General features: G+C 42.2%; 1 protein-coding gene across 5 annotated transcripts; it reads right to left on the reverse strand.

Annotated features, from left to right (window-relative positions):
- Positions 1 to 9,541: 9,541 nt before the first annotated feature.
- Positions 9,542 to 15,821, reverse strand: LOC119286978. 5 transcript variants are annotated; one of them, XM_037566452.1, is made up of 11 exons: positions 15,645 to 15,821; positions 15,074 to 15,247; positions 14,371 to 14,492; positions 13,374 to 13,482; positions 13,254 to 13,293; positions 12,512 to 12,601; positions 12,305 to 12,404; positions 12,067 to 12,206; positions 11,002 to 11,104; positions 10,257 to 10,819; positions 9,542 to 10,114 (listed from the first exon to the last, which is right to left on the reverse strand). In XM_037566452.1, exons 2-11 carry the CDS (start codon positions 15,213 to 15,215, stop codon positions 9,844 to 9,846), a joined length of 1,680 nt encoding a protein of 559 aa, XP_037422349.1. In that variant the 5' UTR covers positions 15,216 to 15,247; positions 15,645 to 15,821; the 3' UTR covers positions 9,542 to 9,843. The 5 variants fall into 5 exon arrangements, with proteins under 5 accessions (XP_037422349.1, XP_037422348.1, XP_037422347.1 ...); XM_037566451.1 differs by having other exon boundaries at positions 10,224 to 10,819; positions 15,074 to 15,243; positions 15,645 to 15,818; XM_037566450.1 differs by having other exon boundaries at positions 10,224 to 10,819; positions 15,645 to 15,818.
- Positions 15,822 to 22,197: the final 6,376 nt, after the last annotated feature.

The following is a 22,197-nucleotide window of genomic DNA, read 5'->3' on the forward strand; positions in this document are numbered from 1 at the left end:
GTGATACAAGTGCAATATGGATGGTAGATATAGGTTTTTGTAATCTGAAAATATAAAAACAGCAAGGTAACTAATGATAAAAGTGAGCGTAAATGGTATTGCAATGCTAGGAAACAAGGCCTAGGGTTCATACTTTCACTAGTCCAAGTTCTCTCAACAATAATAACATAATTGGATCATATAACTATCCCTCAATATGCAACAAAGAGTCACTCCAAAGTCACTAATAGCGGAGAACAAACGAAGAGATTATTGTAGGGTACGAAACTACCTCAAAGTTATCCTTTCTGATCGATCTATTCAAGAGTCCGTAGTAAAATAACACGAAGCTATTCTTTCCGTTCGATCTATCATAGAGTTCGTACTAGAATAATACCTTAAGACAGAAATCAACCAAAACCCTAATGTCACCTAGATACTCCAATGTCACCTCAAGTATCCGTGGGTATGATTATACGATATGCATCACACAATCACAGATTAATCTATTCAACCAACACAAAAAACTTCAAAGAGTGCCCCAGAGTTTCTACCAGAGAGTCAAGACGAAAACGTGTGCCAACCCCTATGCATAAGTTCACGAGGTCACGAAACTCGCAAGTTGATCACCAAAACATACATCAAGTGAATCACGTGAATATCCCATTGTCGCCACAGATAAGCACATGCAAGACATACATCAAGTGTTCTCAAATCCTTAAAGACTCAATCCGATAAGATAAGTTCAAAAGGAAAACTCAATCCATTACAAGAGATTAGAGGGGGAGAAACACCATAAGATCCAACTATAATAGCAAAGCTCGCGATACATCAAGATCGTGCCAAATCAAGAACACGAGAGAGAGAGAGAGAGATAAAACACATAGCTGCTGGTACATACCCTCGGCACCGAGGGTGAACTACTCCCTCCTCGTCATGGAGAGCACCAGGATGATGAAGATGGCCACTGGAGAGGGATTCCCCCCTCCGGCAGGGTGCCGAAACGGGTCTAGATTGGTTTTCGGTGGCTACAGAGGCTTGCGGCGGCGAAACTCCCGATCTAGGTTATTTTCTGGAGGTTTCTGTATTTATAGAAATTTTTGGCGTCGGGAACAAGTCAGGGGGGTCCCTGAGTCGTCCACGAGATAGGGCGGTGCGCCCCACCCTCGTGGACGGCCCGAGACTCTTCTGACCCATCTCTTTTACTCCGGGGGCTTCTTTTGGTCCATAAAAAATCATCAAAAATTGGCACGTCAATTGGACTCTATTTGGTATCCCTTTTCTGTATAACTCAAAAACAAGGAAAAAACATAAACTATACTGGGCTCTAGGTTAATAGGTTAGTCCCAAAAATCATATAAAATACCATATAAATGCATATAAAACATCCTAGATGGATAATATAATAGCATGGAACAATCAAAAATTATAGATACGTTGGAGACGTATTAGTAGGCGATCATGTTTTGCTATACAACTCTCGTTTAAGATTTTTTGCAGGAAAATTTCTCTCTAAATGGGAAGGTCCTTACATTATCGAGGAGGTCTATCGTTCCGGTGCCATAAAAATCAACAACTAAGGCACAAATCTGAAGGTGGTAAACAGTCAAAGAATCAAACATTATATCTTAGGCACTCCCATAAATGTTGAGACCAATATAATTAATACCATAACACCGGAGGAGTACATAAGGGACACTTTCCAGAACGTTTCGGACTCCAAAAAGGAATAGGTATGTGGTACGGTAAGTAAACCGACTCCAAAACGTTTCCAATAGTATTTTTTCTCTGTTTTGGAATGTTTAAAAAATTAGGAACATTAAAAGTAGTCCGAAAGAGACACAACCACCACAAGGGTGGAGGGCGCGCCCCCCTACCTTGTGGCCACCTCTTGTGCCCTCCGGACCCCGCTTTCTTGCACAATACTTCTTTTGGTCGGTAAAAATTCACTATATAATCTCTCGAAGGTTTTTGATCACCGTACCACGACAATATCTCTTGTTTTTCTTTTGAGTTGTTTCTGTAGCAGATTTAGAGCAATATGTCGTCCCAGGATTCAGAGAGAGAGAGAGAGAGAGAGCTACATAGCTAATTATATCACAAACCCGAAAGTATATGGGGATGTGGAACATTGTGGTTGGACCTCGGAGGAAGAAGAAGACTATTATCCAAAGGGGAAGGAGGAGACAAGCTCTGATGAAGATGAAGTCCCTCTACCTCAACCTGGGGACATGCACGTGCAGTTCAAAAAGTCAAGTCTCCCGAATAAAGCAAAGAAGCCAAAGATCGAGTTTATCCCTTTTAGTCTTCTGTGGGAGAACAAGCAACAATTATGTAGAAGGATATTAACACTGGAACAGGAGATTGGTGAGCTGAAGGAGGGAAATTCCATTCTCAAGCATAAGCTGAGGAAAAAGAGCAAGCCTGCTTCATCGACAACTCCATCATCACCACTTCCAAAGAAAGAGACATAAATACATGGGTATGGGCACTCCCCTTGGCAACTACCAAGCTTGGGGGAGGTGCCCCGGTATCGTATCACCATCACACTTCTACCTTCATCATTTTTCTTAGTTCGATCCTTTTGGTTATATCTTGATCTAGTAGAATAAAGTTTTAGTATGATCTAGCTTTGAGTTTTGTTTTGATCTCTATCTATGTAATTGAGTCCGTGAGTTATATATAATAAAGAGTAGTTTTGAGTTGAGGGCTTTGCTTTCTAGCTATGATCTTGAGGGAATTAGATAAAAGAAGGAATAAAAAGAAATAAAAAGATCATATATTGATCTCATGGAGAGTAATGACTTCACATATAAAGAGTATGATGAATAAAAGTTGTTGGGAGTCGACAAACATAGTTTTGGTCATTTTTGCAATTAATAGGAAGTAATAAAGAAAGAGAGGCTTCACATATAAATATACTATCTTGGACATCTTTTGTAATTGTGAGCACTCATTAAAATATGACATGCTAAAAAGTTGATGTTTGACAAGGAAGACAACATAATGGTTTATGTTTTCTTATATCCGAATAGAAGTTATATTGTCATGGATCCTCCAACATGTTGAGCTTGCTTTTCCCTCTCATGCTAGCCAAATTCTTTGCACCAAGTAGAGATACTACTTGTGCTTTCAAACATCCCTTAAACCAGTTTTTCCATGAGAGTCCACCATACCTACCTATGGATTGAGTAAGATCCTTCAAGTAAGTTGTCATCGGTGCAAGCAATAAAAATTGCTCTCTAAATATGTATGATCTATTAGTGTGAAGAAAATAAGCTTTATACGAACTTTTTAAATGGAAGAAATAAAAGCAACGGACTGCATAATAAAGGTCTTTATCACAAGCGGCAATATAAAGTAACATTCTTTTGCATCAAGATTTTGTGCATCCAACCATAAAAGCGCATGACAACCTCTGCTTCCCTTTGTGAAGGGCCTATCTTTTACTTTTATCTTCTACCCTTATACAAGATTCATGGTGATCTTCACCTTTCCTTTTTCCTTTGGCAAGCACTATATGTTGGAGAGATTCGGATATATATCCACTCGGATGTAGGTTTTCATAAAGTATTATTGTTGACATTACCCTTGAGGTAAAAGGTTGGGAGGCGAAACTATAAGCCCCTATCTTTCTCTGTGTCCGACCGAAGCTTTGAACCCATAAGTATCGCGTGAATGTTAGCAGTTGTGAAGGACTAAATGATAGTTGAATATGTGGACTTGCTGAAAAGCTCTTATATTGACTCTTTTCGATGTTATGATAAATTGCAATTGCTTTAATGACTGAGATCATAGTTTGTTAGTTTTCAATAAAGTTTCTGATTCATACTTTACCTTGTAAACGAATTGTTACTTTAGCATAAGAAATTATATGTCATTATATGTTGTTGTTCTAAAGATGACCATGATGACCATGATGCCCTCATGTCCGTATTTTATTTTATCGACACCTCTATCTCTAAACATGTGGACATATTTTTCGATATCGGCTTTCGCTTGAGGACAAGCGAGGTCTAAGCTTGGGGGAGTTGATATGTCCATTTTGCATCATGCTTTTATATCAATATTTATTGCATTATGGGATGTTATTACACATTATATCACAATACTTGTGCATTTTCTCTCTTATTTTATAAGGTTTACATGAAGAGGGAGAATGTCGGCAGCTGGAATTTTGGACTTGAAAAGGAGCAAATATTAGAGACCTATTCTGCACAACTCCAAAAATCCTGAAACTTCACAAAGAATATTTTTGGAATATATAAAAAATATTAGGTAATGAAAGTACCAGAGGGGGGCCACCTGCCAGCCACAAGGGTGGAGGGCGCGCCCTACCCCCTGGGCACGCCCCCCGTCCTTGTGGGCCCCCTGGCAGGCCCTCGACGCCCATCTTTTGCTATATGGTGTGTTTTGACCTGGAAAAAATCAGAAGGAAGCTTTCGGGATGAAGCGCCGCCGTCTCGAGGCAGAACTTGGGCATAACCAATCTAGGGCTCCGGTGGAGCTGTTCTGCCAGGGAAACTTCCCTCCGGGGGGAGGGGAATCGAAGCCATCATCATCACCAACGATCCTCTCATCGAGAGGGGGTCAATCTCCATCAACATCTTCACCAGCACCATCTCCTCTCAAACCCTAGTTCATCTCTTGTATCCGATCTTTGTCTCAAAACCTCAGATTGGTACATGTGGGTTGCTAGTAGTGTTGATTACTCCTTGTAGTTGATGCTAGTTGGTTTATCCGGTGGAAGATTATATTTTTAGATCCTTAATGATAATTAATACTCCTCCAATCTTGATCATGAATATTCTTTGTGAGTAGTCATGTTTGTTCCCGAGGACATGGGAGAAATCTTGTTATAAGTAATCATGTGAATTTGGTATTCGTTTGATATTTTGATGAGATGTATGTTGTCTCTCCTCTAGTGGTGTTATGTGAACGTTAACTACATGAAACTTCACCATTATTTGGGCCTAGGGGAAGGCATTGGGAAGTAATAAGTACATGATGGGTTGCTAGAGTGACAGAAGCTTAAACCATAGTTTATGCGTTGCTTCATAAGGGGCCGATTTGGATCCATATGTTTCATGCTATGGTTAGGTTTACCTTAATTCTTCTTTCATAGTTGTGGATGCTTGCGAGAGGGGTTAATCATAAGTGGGAGGCTTGTCCAAGGAAGGGCGGCACCCAAGCACCGGTCCACCCACATATCAAATTATCAAAGTAACGAACGCGAATCATAGGAGCATGATGAAAACTAACTTGACAATAATTCCCATGTGTCCTCGGGAGCGCTTTGCTTTATATAAGAGTTCGTCCAGGCTTGTCCTTTGCTACAAAAAGGATTGGTCCACCTTGCTGCACCTTGTTTACTTTTGTTACTTGTTACTCGTTACGAATTATATTATCACACAACTATCTATTACCGATAATTTCAGTGCTTGCAGAGAATACCTTGCTGAAAACCGCTTGTCATTTCCTTCTGCTCCTCGTTGGGTTCGACACTCTTACTTATTGAAAGGACTACGATAGATCCCCTATACTTGTGGGTCATCAGTGCCTTCCTTGGGACTAATTGTCAGAGCTAAACCCGGTTGATCCCTCGGTAGGCTATCCTAGCTAAGCTACAAGGCGAGATGGTAATAGAGACAAGAGGTTTACCCAGGTTTGGGCTCTCCAAAGGAGATAATACCCTACGTCCTACTTGTTTTTTTATTGCATTGGAGTGTATCAAGAGTACAAAGTACCGAGAGATTGTAAGTTATCTATCTACAAGTCTGGCCACATGGACGCTAGTCGTCTACTTATGAAGAGGTAGATTTTGTCTTGCACGCCAGGTCTTTTGAAATCTTCATATGATACACCATGGGCCGCCCAAAGTGTCCTAGGACGGAATCGACTAGGGGCCGTCAGCGCGGTCCACCAAGTCAGGAACCATAATGGTGAGAGGCCCCTTAGCCGGGACACCATCAGTAGCCCCTGAACTGGTCTTTAAGATGGACGTACCTCAGTTCACCCGAGATGCTCGTCGTCTTCGGTCCCCGGTCTTGTAACTGGTTCAGCGAAATGTCCCCGAACATTGCATTTACACAGTCGACCTCCACCAGTCGAGCTGCCATCTGAGGTGTGATACAAACCACATCGATCTTGGAAACATCAAATGGAGAAAACCGAGCTGCACACCGGAAAGATTTCCCTTGTAGCTCGTTGTTCAGCGGGACAAGTTCCCGCGCAACATCTTGAAACTTCACCTGCCCGGTTCTAACAAACCATGCTGGTCTTATCAACGAGTCCACTTGACCATGTGCTTGCCTTGATCTGACGGTCAATGTAACATGCGTGAGTGGGTCAGAGGCCCACCAAGGGCCACGTCCCATCGAGAGGAGCGAGTGCCTTGATCCCTGCACGAGGATTAACTGCCAAACCCTTGATCCCCACATGAATTTATGCAAAATCATGGGGATACAAAGGGATTTGTTGCCGCTACTACGGTTGCCCCCTCGCTACAAAAGGGAAGAGGCGATGTGGGAAGAATTTTATGCTCCCATTTTCCCCGCACCCTTCTTATTCCTTGCGCCCGGAGCTCCAAGCGCTCTATCGCTACACCATCAAGGTCCACACGCACAACAACATCACACCACCATTGAAGCCATGGCAGGAGGTCGCCAGCTGCGGAAGGGTGGCCAGCCCGTCGATGCTGGCAGGGCTCGTGCCCTCGCGCCCAAGGTAGCTTCCGCCACAAAGGGAAAGTGGAAGGTTTCCATGGTAGCTCTTGGTCAGCTAGATCGGCTCTCTTCCATCAGATTTCTTCTGCCGCCGGAGGCCGCCTTTACGCTCCTCACGCTCACTACATTAATGGTGTTGTCATATAGGAGACTATCCCCAAGCCATAGGAGAATGAACATGTACGCTTTGTACCCTTTCTGGTTTGTGATTTGGGTTTCCCCATTCATCCCTTTTTCTAAGGTTGCCTCCACTTCTACTGCCTCCAACTTCATCACCTTTACCCCCAACTCCATTCTCCACATAGCATGCTTTATCACGCTATGTGAGGCTTTCCTTTGCTGCTGGCCACACCCCGGAGAAAGAAAGAGACATGGCCACTTCAACACGACTGGATGTTGTTAGCTTGTAGCGTTCCTTCTCTTGTATGGGAAATCGCAGCTACCTCTCCACCATAGTGCCGAGCGCAATCACTTTTGTGTTTCTTTTGTGTTTCTAAGAGTATCCTAATAGATGATGTAAGATGACTCTGATGCGAAAATAAATATTTGTTTGAGGCATTTGGGCCAAAAAACATATCCATCACATGAGAGTACTCATCACATGATGTATATGCATTTGGTGCCCAACTATTTTTTTGCAGCAACCCCTAGATTTTAGCCCCAGGTGTTGCAAACCGGCAATCGATCCACCATGGAAGGCACCTCCAATGTAACTGTCGATGCCGCTACCCTCACAACTGCTTTTGCCAGGCCCGCAGCTGCCCTTTCGGTGGTTCATGTGGTCGTCGTCATCACCAAGCCAAAGCCCGTGGATGTCAGCCGCCATTATCCGCCACCGTGGCCAGTGGGGATGCATCGGTCCACATTGTCGCCGCCAATCCTCCCCGAAGCCATGAGTCCCCAATGCTGGGAAAGGCCACTGTGGGATTCTTCCACCATGGCTACTGCCGGTGCAAAGAGGAAGGAAGCAATCCTGATGCCACTGAGCTCTTCCACGGTGGAGGTGGCTCCTTCGGAACGGCCAAGGGTCTCTTCCCCTTCCCTTCCACCGCCACACGTGGAGGAGTCGACGTCACTCGTGGTCTCAACCGTCGGCGTCCCCAACATGTTCGACTAAATGACCTAAAGGTTTTTTTATGCTTTCTCCGGTTTTCAACTTTTGTCATGCCATTCCACTTTTTGTATGCAATTGAGATGTGATGTGCACATGTGTTCTTCAAATTTGGTGCATGTAGCACGGATGATCAAACTTTTTTGCAATTAGCAAATGTTGCATCTAAAGATTTTGTCCCCCAAGAAATCCCGTCTCAAGAATATGAAGCACAAGACGAGCCCCTTCTTGACATGGAAGAGGAGGATTTTCTTGATACAAATCCAAAGGGAAGAAGGGCAAACTACACTACTACCAAAGACAAGTTGCTATGTGTAGCATGGAAAAAATAGTCTTAATCTTGTCATCGGTGTTGAACAATCAATAACCATTTAATGGAAGCGTATCTATGAGTACATCGATGCACGCAACACTAGTGGCATCAATCTTTCGCATGCTTCACTCCGATCATCAATGGACAACTATATTGTCGGAGTGTCAAAAGTGGCCGGCTTGCTTGATAGAACTTCAATGTATGAACCCAAGTGGTACAAATGACCACGAGAAGGTAATTTTTTGTCCAAATTCACCAGCTACTTTCTCCATCTCTTGTATGTATTGGTGGCTAACTTATTTTCTCAATTTTGGTATGTAGACCAACATTGCTCAAGAAGTGTACAAGGGATGAGGAAGACAAGACTCAAAGAAGAAAGACAAATCATTCACTTTGCATCATTACTATATGAAGCTTGAAAATGAGAAGCTGAAGAACCGCAAGTCATATGAAACTCCTAGCAAGAACTCCAAGAGCTCCGTTGGAGATGCAACACAAGTTGTTGCTGTTGATGATGATGCATCAAGTGGCGAGGATGGAAGAAGGTGCTCCACTCCCCACTCGGTTACTCCTAGAAAAAGGCCCGATGGAAGAAAGAATGGAGAAGACAAGTTGAAGAAGGGAGGAGACAATGATGTGGAAGAATCGTTCGACACCATCATGACTATAAGAAAAGAGATGGCCGAAGAAAGGAAGAACACAAAAGCTAAAGAAACAGTGGAGAGGAGGGAGGCCGAGGAAAGGAGAATGACGACCAAGGAGAGGGGGCGATAACCGAGGAGAAGGCAGAGGTTGAGGAGAGGAAGGTGGCCATGGAAGAATGAATCAAGGGCATTGAACAAGGGCAAAAGCTCATGACGATGGACATAAGTGGTCTTGATGAGAAGGCAAAAACATACTTTGAGAGTGTCGCGATCAAGTGTTGGTGGCAAGGTCTATGGGAGGCTTCATGATGGAAGGGTTTGACATGGGAGGATTTATGGGTGGCACTGGAGGTGGCATGGGAGGACTGGGTGGCGTCATAGGTGGTATGGGAGGCATACACGGTGCCATGGCTATCTAGCGACATGAGAAGCATGGGTGGTGCCATGGGAGCCATGGGTGGTGCAATGGATGGCAATGAAAACAATGGTGGCACTGATGGCAATGAAGAGGAAGTAAGCCATGGAGTGGAAGCAAATGATGAAGAGGAAGCAAGAGGCAATGCTATTTGAGAGTGATATTTATTCATATATGCACTTTTGTTTGTGGTTGTGATGCACAAGGTACTAGTGGATTTGAACTTGAATTTGATATGTGTTTGATTATGTATGTTGTGATCTCGCAAAGTTATAATTATCATATCATATTTTGTTTCAATATGATGCAGTTGTGGAGTAAAAGAGAAGAAGCCAATCTTTTGAGCAAATCATCTGTTAAAGTGACAACTGCTGTGGTGCCCAAAACCTTCTCTCTCATGCCCTAAAAACTTTTTTTGAGCACCAAGTTTTACATTATTTGTTGGAGATGCTCTAATAATGTTTTACATGGTGTTACAACAACATAACTTCTATACATTTACCAAAGACATGATCTAATCTTTGTAACTATCTCACAAGCTGCCTCCGGAATTGTCATTTGATCCCCATGTTCCATCTTGTGTAGCTCGTCTATTTTCTGATGTACAACCAAAAAAATCAAGCGTTAACCATGAGAGCCCCTACGATGGGTTCTCGTCATCCTACGGTGCTAGGCGTTAAGCAGCAAAGCCACCTTTTGGTCTTCTTTGGTCTCTTGGGCTCTTTTCCACTGTGGAAACCGTTCTGATAGAGGCCATCGCTATTCAGGGTCTCTTCTTCATGCACCTTTATTGTGCTCCTCAATGTCATGGATTTTGTCGTCGTTATGGTAGAAGCGGTCATGTTTTTAGGAGAATCACTTTCGCTAGCACCTTCCTCCCTGTCGCGCACCTCCTTGTCGGGCATTAAATAAGTTTGCCGGATCTCTCTACATAAAGGAAGACACAAGTTAAATTATAATGTAAGGTAATGCCTTCTTGACCATCAACTGAAACACAAATTTGACAAACAGTAAGTTCATATCTCTTAATGTGGACCTTGAATCATGAGGTGATGTGGCAAGAGGATATCCATTTGGGAGATTGTCTGTATCGAGAACGTCGAGGGTATGTGAATTTCTTGTACTGATGGCACTTCCTTCTTCCGACGTTGCATCATAACTGAGGAGCTTTCTGAGAGCACTGATGTTTGCAGATCTGTTGCCTTGAAGAACTGCAATGGCAGTGTCCAGTATGCCCAAAGCCTTCTGCACCTCAGGACTAATCATCGGTTTATTTTCGACTTGCTGTGCTTGCTTGACTGTTCTATCAGGACTAGTGAAAGACTTATTTTCAACTTGCTGCACTTGCCCGGCTGGTTGGTTAGAAAAGCCGGTTGCAAGATTATCCAGCTTAAAAGATGTGTTCTGTTCACTCTCTTCTTCGATAATCTCACTGCATGGTGTGAGATTAGTAGTGACTGCCAGAGGATTATGTACAGTGGGATTCTCAGGGAGCACTTCATTAGCGCTTTCCTCAACTGAAGTCACCTTTGCCTTGTCAGCAGAATGCTGGTACTCGCGTATTCTTGCATAGAGCGGTGCTCGTAAAGCTTGCTTGTAGTCTTCATCACAAGCGGCCACAGTACTAACAGCCTGCAGATAAGCCCATACACAATTAATTAACAGAGCATATTTCTCTCCCAGACATCGTTATTCAACATAAAGTATCACATGATATTTCTAAAAGAAATCCATGTTGTGACTTGAAATATGCCAACTTTTGGCCTCATCACTAATATCATATGTACTGATGTAGACTAGGTTTAGCTACTAACCTTCTGGTATAGCTTATGCCCACTGCCGATTAGCTGTCTGGACATAAAGTTGATCAGCCATGGGGGAACAAAGTCTAGCTTAATGTCCATATTAGCTACTGCCCTGAATGAGTGATTAGGTTAAAAGTGAAGGACAGGTACATGAAGTAAATTTGATAAATACTGGTATAAAAAGTATGTGTTTAGAATAAAAGAGTAGTAGTAACAGACCTATTCGGTTTGCAGGATTTTTGGAGGATTTCCATAGGATTTTAATCCTCAGGTTTTTTTACCTATGTATGCATACTAATTCCATATGATTGTGTGCATGTTGGCCTAATTTCTAAGGATTCTTAGCATTAGATGAAATCTCATGGAAAATCCCCAAGGATTGAAGTGGAGAGAGGGCATCCCAATCCTATACTTTTCCTATTCCTTTGATTTGGAAATCCTGCAACCGAATGAGCCCTAAAGGGTGTAGGAGCTTAATCCTTATGTCCAGTCTAGCCCTGGTGTGTGATGGTACGAGCGAGAGTCGGTGGTAGGCTCAGTAAAGTGGGGATTGCAATATATAACAATATGTCCATGGTTGTTATCTCATGCCCATGGGTGATAGGAGTTGGCAGCAGGCTTGGTAAATGTTCATATCCTAGTTAGGCCATGGCAATATGTAAGAGGATAGGCTCGATTGTTACCTCATGCCCATCTTGCAGACTGTTGATGAGTTTGTATTTATTTATTTTTCAAGCACACATAAAAATTAGTGATTTTTTTGTATTAGAGTGAACCCGCAAGTACCAAACCAAAAACAAGCAGGCTACAAAAAGGCCTACAGGGTACAGGGTACAGGCCTACAGGGTACAGGGTACAGGCCAAAAAAAAGTTTTTTTACTTCAACGAATTCCCCTGCTTTCTGTGAAAAAATCATCCACAACAATACTCGTCTGAAAGGGTCGCCATATTGATTGGTTTTGTGAAAAGATAGTGTGCACAATTTCAAAGGCCTAGGGAGTGGTCTCAGATGACATATGGTGCTATATCTCAGTTACGAGTTATCAGTTGTCGAAATGCAAAATAAGACTTCACCTGAAAAAACTTCTTTCCTTGGTAATCCTCTGTAAGACAAAGCCTCCAACTACATCCATCCGAATCGTGTCACCAGCTTCAGGGATTCCATCTATAGTAAATCCATGTGTCTGCATACTGAGATTATCCAAATTGGATATCTGCAAAACAAGTCAATAAGCAGTAAATAAACAAACGAGGACACGGGCTATCAAGGCTGTAGGAAGAGGTTCTTAAAAATAAAAATCAACCTACGCACAGTTTTCATGATCACAATGACAAGGTCTTCTTTAAGATACTCAAACTGAAAGTAGTGTAGAAGAGCTTCTCTCTCTGAAACTGGCCAGGGGACCTTCACCCTTTCTTCCAAATAGCGAATAAAAAAATTAGCTACAACAGCTATAAAAGGGAGGTCAAATAAAAATGTAAGAAAGGACTCTTTAGAGAAATTTAGTCTTCAACCAACCTGATCAAAGAAATTTCTTCACCAATCCGAATCTTTTTCAAGCAACCTGACTGAGCGATTTTAAATGTTGGCAGATTGTACTGCGGAAACCTAGAGAAAAACAATCTCATAAGTTCATGAGGGAATTCATTTGACTAAGTTGTTGTTTTCTATGGCCGAGGTTGACTTCAATGTTCAAGTACACCACGGGCAACATGTTTACTTTGTAAAACATGGAGCATCACGTATGAATCAACACTCTTTTAAAACTTTATCTGTATGTAGTGGGCTAATCCAATATTTATTCTCTTGAAAATGGTGTAATCCAATCATTATATACTGGGTGAAAAACAATTTTATGATGTCTTGTCAAATCACTGCATGGTGTTTAGATGCACCTGTACAGCATCAGTAAAGTGGGTATTTGCATGCTATGTGGCTACTGGAAGTAAAATCGGCACGGGTGGCAGACTTGTGAATTAGGCACCAATGTGACTTGGGGAATCAAGGAGGAGGATTCTAATAGCATAAATAGTTTGCCTACAATGAAGAGCACGCAAAAGTAGTTAAGAAGCTGAGTTAAGAACCACAATCTATTTGTTCAATATAAAGAATTTTAGTGGTACACAAGTCAAACAAAATTTTGAGAACATCATGTGTAGTTCCCAAGAATGCGAAGTTAAATGTAAAGATGGACAATTATTATCTTCAATAAAGAAAGCAATGTACTGATCTCATTTTTCTACAAAACAATTACACTCACCATTTTCTGTATAGACCTGATTCCCATGACACACATGTACCTATGAATAAAACAGCAATCTTAAGTGGCTATCTGAAGTTATTGTGTTTTACTCATTAATGCGGGGTTATAGTTCCTTACAAACATCGATAGGACCATCAGCAAAGCCTTCAGCAAGAAGAGTATGAAATGGGGTCCCATCTGGACCTTCGCGGTACATGACCCGTAATTGGTCTGTATCCTGCTTCACCTACAAAACAGAATTACCGAACATTCAAGCAATTCATAGAACTTGCACGAAAACCAAAGAAAACAATTAACCACTCTCTAAACGAGGGAATAAGATAAAAGAACAGCCAACTTTGGAGCACAATACTAAACTACAAACAAAGGTAAAACATTTCACTCTTGGTGGTATGTATTTTGACAAGGGTGCTGCTTATCCCTGAAAGCATCATTCTGCTCCCGAGCTCAAATGGTCCTGCTATAAATAGCATAACTCAAGAAAATAGCAAAAAATATTTAAAAAATCTAATTTTTATTTTAAAACAAACAAATGTTGCTTAGTTCTCTCCGTACATGTAAACTTCCGTGGTGAAATAACATTCGTCGAGGTCTGGGCAAAGAAAAGGTGTTCCAAAATGTTTTCACAAATAGTCTTTTTGTAGCATCATTTTTTTCCAGGGCATTACAAATGTTTTTTCTTCACGAAACATTGCACACAGGTGAAAAATGCATCAATGTTTGTCATAAAAAAAGTTCATAGCTTTTTAGATTTCATTGCTATTTTCTTTCTTAATTTAATATTCATCCACCTGGGAACCAAAACTCCATGTCCGCTTTATCCCTCTCCTTTTTGGTAGCCTACAATAAGCGTTCATGTTTTGTTTTTCTTTTGTTTCTGTTTTGGGTTTTGGTTGTCACCACCCTTGTATCTTGGGCCTTGTGGCATTCTTCATGTTCACAAAAAAAAATGGTAAACTATTGCACTCTTGAAACATAGAATAAGAAAGAAATCAGTGAACTGATTACGCTATGATGCAAAACAGTAAAACATAAATTCATTATTGCACATTCTAATCACATAATGTTCACGATACTTTTGTACAAGCATATTAACTTTAGTTAATTTGTATACCTTCCACTCCTTCTGTTGTGGCCCACGAATATCTGAAGGCCGTTCATTTCCTGAAGTGTCTAGCATTTCAAGAAAATTCGAGACTTCTTTGGCTCGTGCTTCAGCAATCAAATCGATGTTGCCTAAAGAAGGCATAACCCAAAAAGAAAAAACACACACATGTAGGCTGGTATAGAAATGAATCTACAATGAGAAGCAAATTCGGATGGGAAGATACAAATCACAAAGCAGTTTAATTTAGTAATACAAAAATAAGAGGTGCCGATGTTATTCCCTTTGTATTTAGAGGCATATTGTGACCATGATTTTATAACTAATAAAATATAAGTTATACACAGCAAAAATAATATTGTTGGCAACTATGTCAAATACGAATCCAACGATATAATTTTTGGTGACATGCATTAACATTTTGTTAGTTAATTATATGGTCAAAATTTTACACAAAATACCAAGGGGGTCGATAAACCAGGACGGAGGTAGTACTATTGAATCTTGCATTTAATCTTTAAATTCAACCAGCAATTTAATTACACATATGGCACATTAATGTTACCAGGGAATATTTAGCAATGGAAAAACTCACACGTTTCTAATGGCATAATAGGAGGTAGAGAGAAAAGTAATTACAACTACTAGTGGTGGAGTACAAATGAACTAGCTAACCAAAGATGGACCAGAGAAAAAGTAATCAGACCCAAACCTTGGTCAGAGCCAGGCAGAGAGGACTCCAAAATCTGGTTCTTGACCAGAGATCTCAAAGAGCCCTCGTCGGCGAGATCAGAGCACGCCAGGGTCTTGTCCAGACGCTCGCGAAGCTCCAGGATTTCCTTCCTCGTCTCCATGGGCGCCGCCACGAAGCCCTACGAGTACCTACCTGGACCAACACCAGAAAGATAAGAGTTCTGAAAACCAAAAACGCAGAACTTGTCCAAAACCAAACCGATCAAACGAATATGGAACCACACGAGGCCGAAGATCCCCACGGCCAGAAAGGCTTCCAAATCTAAAAGCGTCAGGTATAAGAAAGGAAAGAATCATTAAAGGCCTGCGCCCCAGAGGTGGAAAGCGAAGGCCACTCAAACGGAAAAATTAAGGAGCTGGGCTCATGAAATTTGCCAGCGCCAACAAGTAAAACGGGAAATCCAATCCAATCCAAGCAGAGACAGAGTTCCAGATGCAGAACAGAGCAGCCCATGAGTGTGGGAACAGAGGAGATACCAGATGCGCTGGATCGAAATTAGGAAAGCATCTGAGCCTCGCTGGACGCTTACCGTGTGCGGAGATCGATCCCCGGGACGGAGGGCTGGGCCTCGAGCTGGTGGCGATCGACGAGGAAGAGGGGCGGAACGGAGAAGGCAAGAGGAGCAGGGAAGCTCAGCCTCGATCGGCTTAGTTGTTGTTGACTCTCGTCGGTGCTCGTGCGGCCCACCGAGCCGACCGAGGAGTTATGAGGGGTTCTTTTCCCTCTTCTGCCCACGCGGGACAGATTTCTGTGCGCTGTATTAATCAAGAATTAAGAAGTTGGCTCAGTCGCTCGGAGGTGCTCATAGGGATAGGGTGTGCGTGTGTGTTCATAGGGGTGAGTGTATGCGCGTGTATATGAGCGTTTGTATCTATACTGATGCTCAAAAAAGAATTAAGAAGTTCCTAAAAAAAAGAAGTTCTCATCCTGAAGTTTAGAAAATTCTTATTTCGGAATTGGTGTTTACAAGACACTCTGTGAATACTCTCTCGGGTCCTTTTTACTCCGCACATTAGCTTTGTCTGAAGTCAAAGTTTGCTAAGTTTGACCGAATTTATATTAGAAAATATTAACACCTATAACATCTAATGAATATAATATGAAAATATATTTCGAGATGGATCTAATAATAAATGTGTTGTTATGTAAATGTTAATAATTTTTCGTATAAACTTGGTCAAAGTTGGATGAGATTAACTTCAGACAAACCTAATATGCAGAGTAAAAAGGACCGGAGGAAGTACATAAAATAGATCGAGAATGGTGGAGAAGAGTGACTTAACCAGCAATTGTGACCGTTTTCACTTTTCTTATATAAAAAGGGTTGGGTATTAATTGATAGTTAAAAAAAGATTTTAATTGCATGATGATATTAAGTATGATGTTTTTTTAGAAAAAGGATAATTGCTTGTCCATTATATGGTTATTAGTTCTATCATTAAACATTTGGCATTATATTGATTGCTGCTAAACATGTTGAGCACTCGCCAAATTTAGGTCGTTGGTTGCACATGGTTTGATAGGCGAGATTAGTTGGATCTGCCCCTTTCTGGCTTTCTATATTGGCGATGATATACTCCACTATACTAGGACAATGCTCGTGCCTTGCAACGTGATATAAATATCTAATAGTACATTAGCTTGTAATTTTCCTGTTCGTCTTAATTCAATTATGTAAATAATATTCATAAAACCATGTCCGTGGTTTATCTTATAGTTTAATCAGAAGTTTGGTAAGTAAATTAAGATGAAATTGGTTTAAAAGGTAAGTAAATTAAGGTGATTGATTTTAACATACAAAGAAAGTATGGACAAAGGGTGTGGCGGGATAAAAAAGCTGGTTGGACGAAATAAATCGGTGGAAGGGCATGGTAGGAGGTGGAGAACTGGTTGATGAAGAACTGCTTTTTTTTAAGTATATATATAAAAGGTAGAGATATATAGAGATATTAAATTAGAAATAGATATAAGTATAGATATAGATATAGATGTATTGGTCGAAAGGAGGAACAAGGACCAGCTCTAACATTAGTAGATAGGAGTGAGGCTCGAACCGGGAGGTAATTGCACAAACCATTAAGTATTGGTGTTGATTTTGCATAAAATGTCTATTTTATGGGTGCGTTGCACGGAATATTACATATTGGTGTAGTTGGTTGCAGTTAGGTCTAATCCAACGTTTAGGTGTGTTGATTTGATTTCCAACGGATGGGCCCCGCTTATAAGTGCACATGTGGCAAAAAAAACCTAACCACGATAGCCAACCAACCAAAACGATCATTTCCCAAACCTTTTTGGTCCAACTGAGATTAAAGTTTCCCACATTAGTATTGTAGTAAATGTAAGATTTATTGGACCTTTTCGTATTTTATCAAAAGTGTTAAATTTTAAATCAAAAAATCGAACGAGGGTAACTAAAATTGCCAATATCTTTCGAACTTCTAGTTCAAATGAGAGTCGGGATATTCCCAGCTCAGTGTTAGGTATGTTTATTGTTTACTATATTTTCCTTATTTTGTGAAAATATTGGATTTTGAACCAAAATTTCAATGAAACAACTAAAACTTTAATATCTAGCAAGACATTGGTCCAGATGACTTGTGTTTTTCCCAGAATAGAACTATTGGATACATGTGTGATTTGCTAGATTTTGCTAACATTGTCTAAAAACGTGTAATTTTGATTTAAAAAATTTGAATGTTCCAATTAAAACAGCGATATCGAGTCCTCGGTTTGACCCATTGGCTGATGTGGCCAATTTTCTTTGCCACGCCTGCACTTACAAGCGAGATCCGTCCGTCAGAAAATCACAGCAACGTACCTAAATGCTAAATTAAACCTGATTGCAATGAATTAAACCAATACATGGTGCTTTGTGCAACAAACTTATAGAGTAGATGTTCTGTGTAAAATCAACACCAATAATTGGTGGTTTAAGCCTAGTTTGGCAACACGGTTTTAAGAAAACTATAGTAATTCAAAACCTCAGTTTTTCAGTGTGAAAAATGAATACTTCGGTTTCCAAAGACCGTATTTTTTCTTTGTTTGGCAAAACAGCATATGCGGCTGGCAAGTGCTATTTTACCATAGTTTTGACTCATTGCATCAATCTCAGCTACAATCAATTAGATGATCTGTGTGTAGAAACATTCACCCAATGCGAACATCCATGCCATGTACGTCTGGCCGTATGAACCGACAACTAGCTAGCTTTAACATGTACATCTGTGTGTACGAATTGATCTACTCCACAAGCAAGCTTCGTTCAAGTCATGTGTAATGGCCAGACAGCGACCGGATATAAGGGTACAAGATCGCTAGAAAAGTAACATGTGCCCAGCCGCCGCCGGCGGCGGCCATAGAAGGACTAATCACCTAACTGAAACACTAATAATCAGAAGATAAATTGAACTTCGTTTAACGGATATATATAACATATTGAGGAGTCGAAGGAGGCTGAGCGCTCCCCCAGTTTCTTTCATCTCAGTCTAGAAAAAAGAGGTCGGGGTCTTTTTTTCTAGATACAGCAAAAAAACTACAGTATGAGAGATACCAGGGTATTCTAGATTGGAGTATTTGTTTCATCCAAACATCTCAAAGTATTTTATACCAAAGTTTTTTAAAAAACCACAGTATTCTAGAAAAACTGCAAAAATACTTTGCACTCAAACGCACCCTTAGTTTCTCGAAAAAAAATTGATGGTATGTGCAATTTCCTCCTCAAACTGGAAAATACCTTGATGAACTCGGCGCTGGTGCTCCATTTCATTCATACTCATAGTGAATACCTGGAGTGTTTTTTTTCGGAGAACCCGGAAACCGGAGTGTATTTTTTGAGTTAATTCCTGTCCCGCTCTGGTCCACACGGTACAGTTATTGCCTCTGCCACTCAAACACCATTACACCAACCACCAATAGCCAACAACATTTTCGTCTCTATCCTTTTCTGTCAAGGTCAGTCTTCAACATGACACTGCCCTTCTCTTCTTCACGTTCTTGTTCTGTATTATCGTCATCAATTTGTGCATGTCTGCCTTCATTCACAACGTAGCAAATATTGGTATATTTGGAAATGTCCAGGTGACATTTTTGCCTGATCATTTATTTCAGTATATAGATTTGAAAAAGGTAAGAATATTTTCCGAACAATTATGAACTGTTTTCTAACAAGGGACTAACATTTTTTAAATATATTTGGCACAATTTTTTTGCAATATATGTACATTTTTTAGGATGGGAACAACATATTTCTGGATAACTAAATATTAATATCAGGAAAATTTTGGTTTTCACAGAATATTTTCCTAAACAATAAAGAACTATATTTCAGGCCGGGCCAGGCCTAACAAAGCCCAAAGCAGAAAACCTGGGCCTGGGCCCGGCCCGGCCCAGGCATCAGGCCAAGTATAGGTGACGCCTATTTTTCTTCTGCGCTACACCTGAAATTCAAGCATCTGCATATTTAAGAGGGGTCTTTAGAGCAACTCCAACGGGCCGACACAAACGGACGACGCTTTTGTCCGCTTTTTATCCGTTTGGGTCGGTCTGGCGGAGACAAACGTCTGGAGCTGTGTTTGGATCGGCGCGAGCGCCCAACGCTGATCCGACCCATTTTGTCGGTGCGCCAAAAAAAGGTTTAAAAGCATTTTAAAAATAAACACATGCATTTAATTAAACATAAAAGCCGGCCACGAAGGCTGGCGAAAGTCCATATTACATTAATTAATATAAAAAATTAAAAACTAGACGACGCACTGCCCTAGGCGTCCTCGTCGACGGCGGCGTCTGCGTCGAGGCTGGTGAGGTCGATCAGCGTCGGCGCAGGGCCGTCCCAGGGGAACGCCGTGTTCCAGAGAGTGGTGATGTCGGGTTGCGTCGCCGCTGCCTGGGCCTGGGGCGCCTTCTCTTCGGCCTCGCGCTTGAGCATCTGCAAGCGCTCGCCCTCCCGGCGCTGCTCGGCCAGCCGAACGCGGCGCCAGTGGTCGAGGTAGGTCGCCTCCTACTTCTTCGTCGCCCCGAGCCAAATCGGCGGAGCGCTGACCCACTTGCGCACTACTCCGGTCTAGGTGTAGCGCTCTAGGGGGGTTGGCTCCTCCGGGTCGGCTTTGGGCGGGGACGGCGGGGTCATGGGCGGCACGACACAGTCGCCCGCCGCGGAGAGGGCCATGGCCTCCATCATGGCAGCCTGGAAAGCCGCCTCATCCGCCTCCCTCCACCGCTCCTCCTCCTCCTCCTCGCTCTCCTTAATGACCGCCTGATAGGCGGCCTCGGCCTTCTGGTCCTCGTCGCGGACGACGAGCGGGGGCGGCGACAGGCTGCGGTCGACGCCGCGTCGCCTCGCCTCCTCGTGCTCGAAGGCGAACCATCGAGCCCAATTGAACGAGTCGACGACGTAGTGTGGTTCGGCGCGCTGCTCCGGCGTCAGCAACGCCCGCCGGCATCGCACCTCCTTCGCATGGGCTCTCGCCGTCCGCGGCGCCGCCGGCACTGGGATCCTCTCCGGATCCAAATGCCAATCATGCGGCAGCGTCGCATCGGGGTATGACAGAGGCACGCGATGCTGCTGGTCCCACTCGGCCTGGTGCACCGACACATTGATGCGCCGCCTCTGTCGGGGAGCGCGCGGCGGCGCGGGAAGGGCGGGAAGGGAGTGGGAATGGCGGGCGGGGGCCTTGCCCTTGCCGCTGCTACCAATGCCGGAGAAGAAGCCCATGCTGGCGGTGGCTAGGGTTGTCGCCGGCGTGAGGGCACGGGTGGCCAGATGGGGACGGGGGCGAGTGGCAGTGGCAGTGGATGAGGACGGCCCCGCCGCACGCCCGGCTTAAAAAAGGACGACCGCCGTCGCTAACGCGTGAGCCTAAGGTGGACGGTCGTCATAAATAATGTTGAGCGTCATAGTTGGACGGTCGCCAGATGGGGACGTGGTGGACGACGAGGAGACGCGCGGCGCGTCCGCTTCGCGTCCGCACCGACGAATTCCAGACGCAATTTTGAGTCGGAAATGGATCGGCGTAGACGCCAGGCGAACATGATTTAAGTTTGGGTCGGCGCATTAGGCCTCCACTTTTATCCGTCCGACCTAGACAGACGCGGGCGAACGAAATGGATTGCCCCATTGGAGTTGCTCTTATATTCCACGTGCTACCCCCTGGATAGTGTGGCGCGTGGGGCTACGTGTAGGTTTCTTTTTTTTTTTTAGCAAAACGAGTAGGTTTCTTATGTGCTACGCCTGCGCCACGCTCTGCCGAGAGATGTTGGGCTGGCCCAAGTAGTGTTAGCTGCTTGCCGCTCGCTTGCTTGTTGTTCATGGGATACTATTTTTTGGCCAATGCTTTGTGAAACCAAAGGTAGAAAAACAATAGGGAATAATAAAAAATGTTCATGAATATAAAAATGTTCATGAATTTAAAAAATATTTCTTAATCCAAAATAAAGTTTGTGAATTAAAAAACATTAAAACATTGTTGTGAATTTTACAATGTTTTCGAATTCCAGAAAATTTTCATGAACTCAAAAAATGTTCATGAAAATAAAAAAAAGTTTCATTTAAAAAATTCACAAATAGATAAATTGTTGGTGATTTTAAAAATATTCACGAATTCAGAAATTGTTCATGAAACTTTAAAAAATTCTGATTTTAAAAAATGTTCACAAACTAAAAGCCTCTCTCAATTTAAATAATGGTTCATGAATTCCAAATGTTCACAAATTCAAAAAATGTTCATGAATTTAAAAAATCCGTGAATTCAAAAAATGTTTGTAAATAAAAAATGTTGCAAATTAGAAAAAAATCACCAATTTAGTTTTTTTCATTGAAATAATGTACGCGCATTCAAGAAATGTTAGAAATATCCAAAAATATTTTATTAAAATAAAAATAATAGAAAAACCCTATAAAACCAGCAAAGAAACACGCAGAAGGAAGAGAAAATGGATGAAGAAAAACAAGTGAACAACCAAACATGCCGGCCCATTTATTGCGTGTGGGGGTACGTGTGTTACGTGGCTATCCACCGAACCAAAAATGCTACACATACGGGGCATTACAGGTTGGTACGGACTCCTCCCAAACTTAATAAACA

This window comes from Triticum dicoccoides, chromosome 4A (assembly GCF_002162155.2).
Source record: "Triticum dicoccoides isolate Atlit2015 ecotype Zavitan chromosome 4A, WEW_v2.0, whole genome shotgun sequence".
NCBI lineage: Eukaryota > Viridiplantae > Streptophyta > Magnoliopsida > Poales > Poaceae > Triticum > Triticum dicoccoides.

Bases quoted from the DNA above. Each gene is read 5' to 3' on its own strand.
- LOC119286978 (XM_037566451.1), bottom strand. From the start codon at position 15,215: ATGGAGACGAGGAAGGAAATCCTGGAGCTTCGCGAGCGTCTGGACAAG. The intron at 14,493-15,073 runs GTTTGGGTCTGA...TGCCTTCTTTAG, and splicing joins TCTGCCTGGCTCTGACCAAG to GCAACATCGATTTGATTGCT. The intron at 12,207-12,304 runs GTGCGTAGGTTG...CTTGTTTTGCAG, and splicing joins TCATTGTGATCATGAAAACT to ATATCCAATTTGGATAATCT.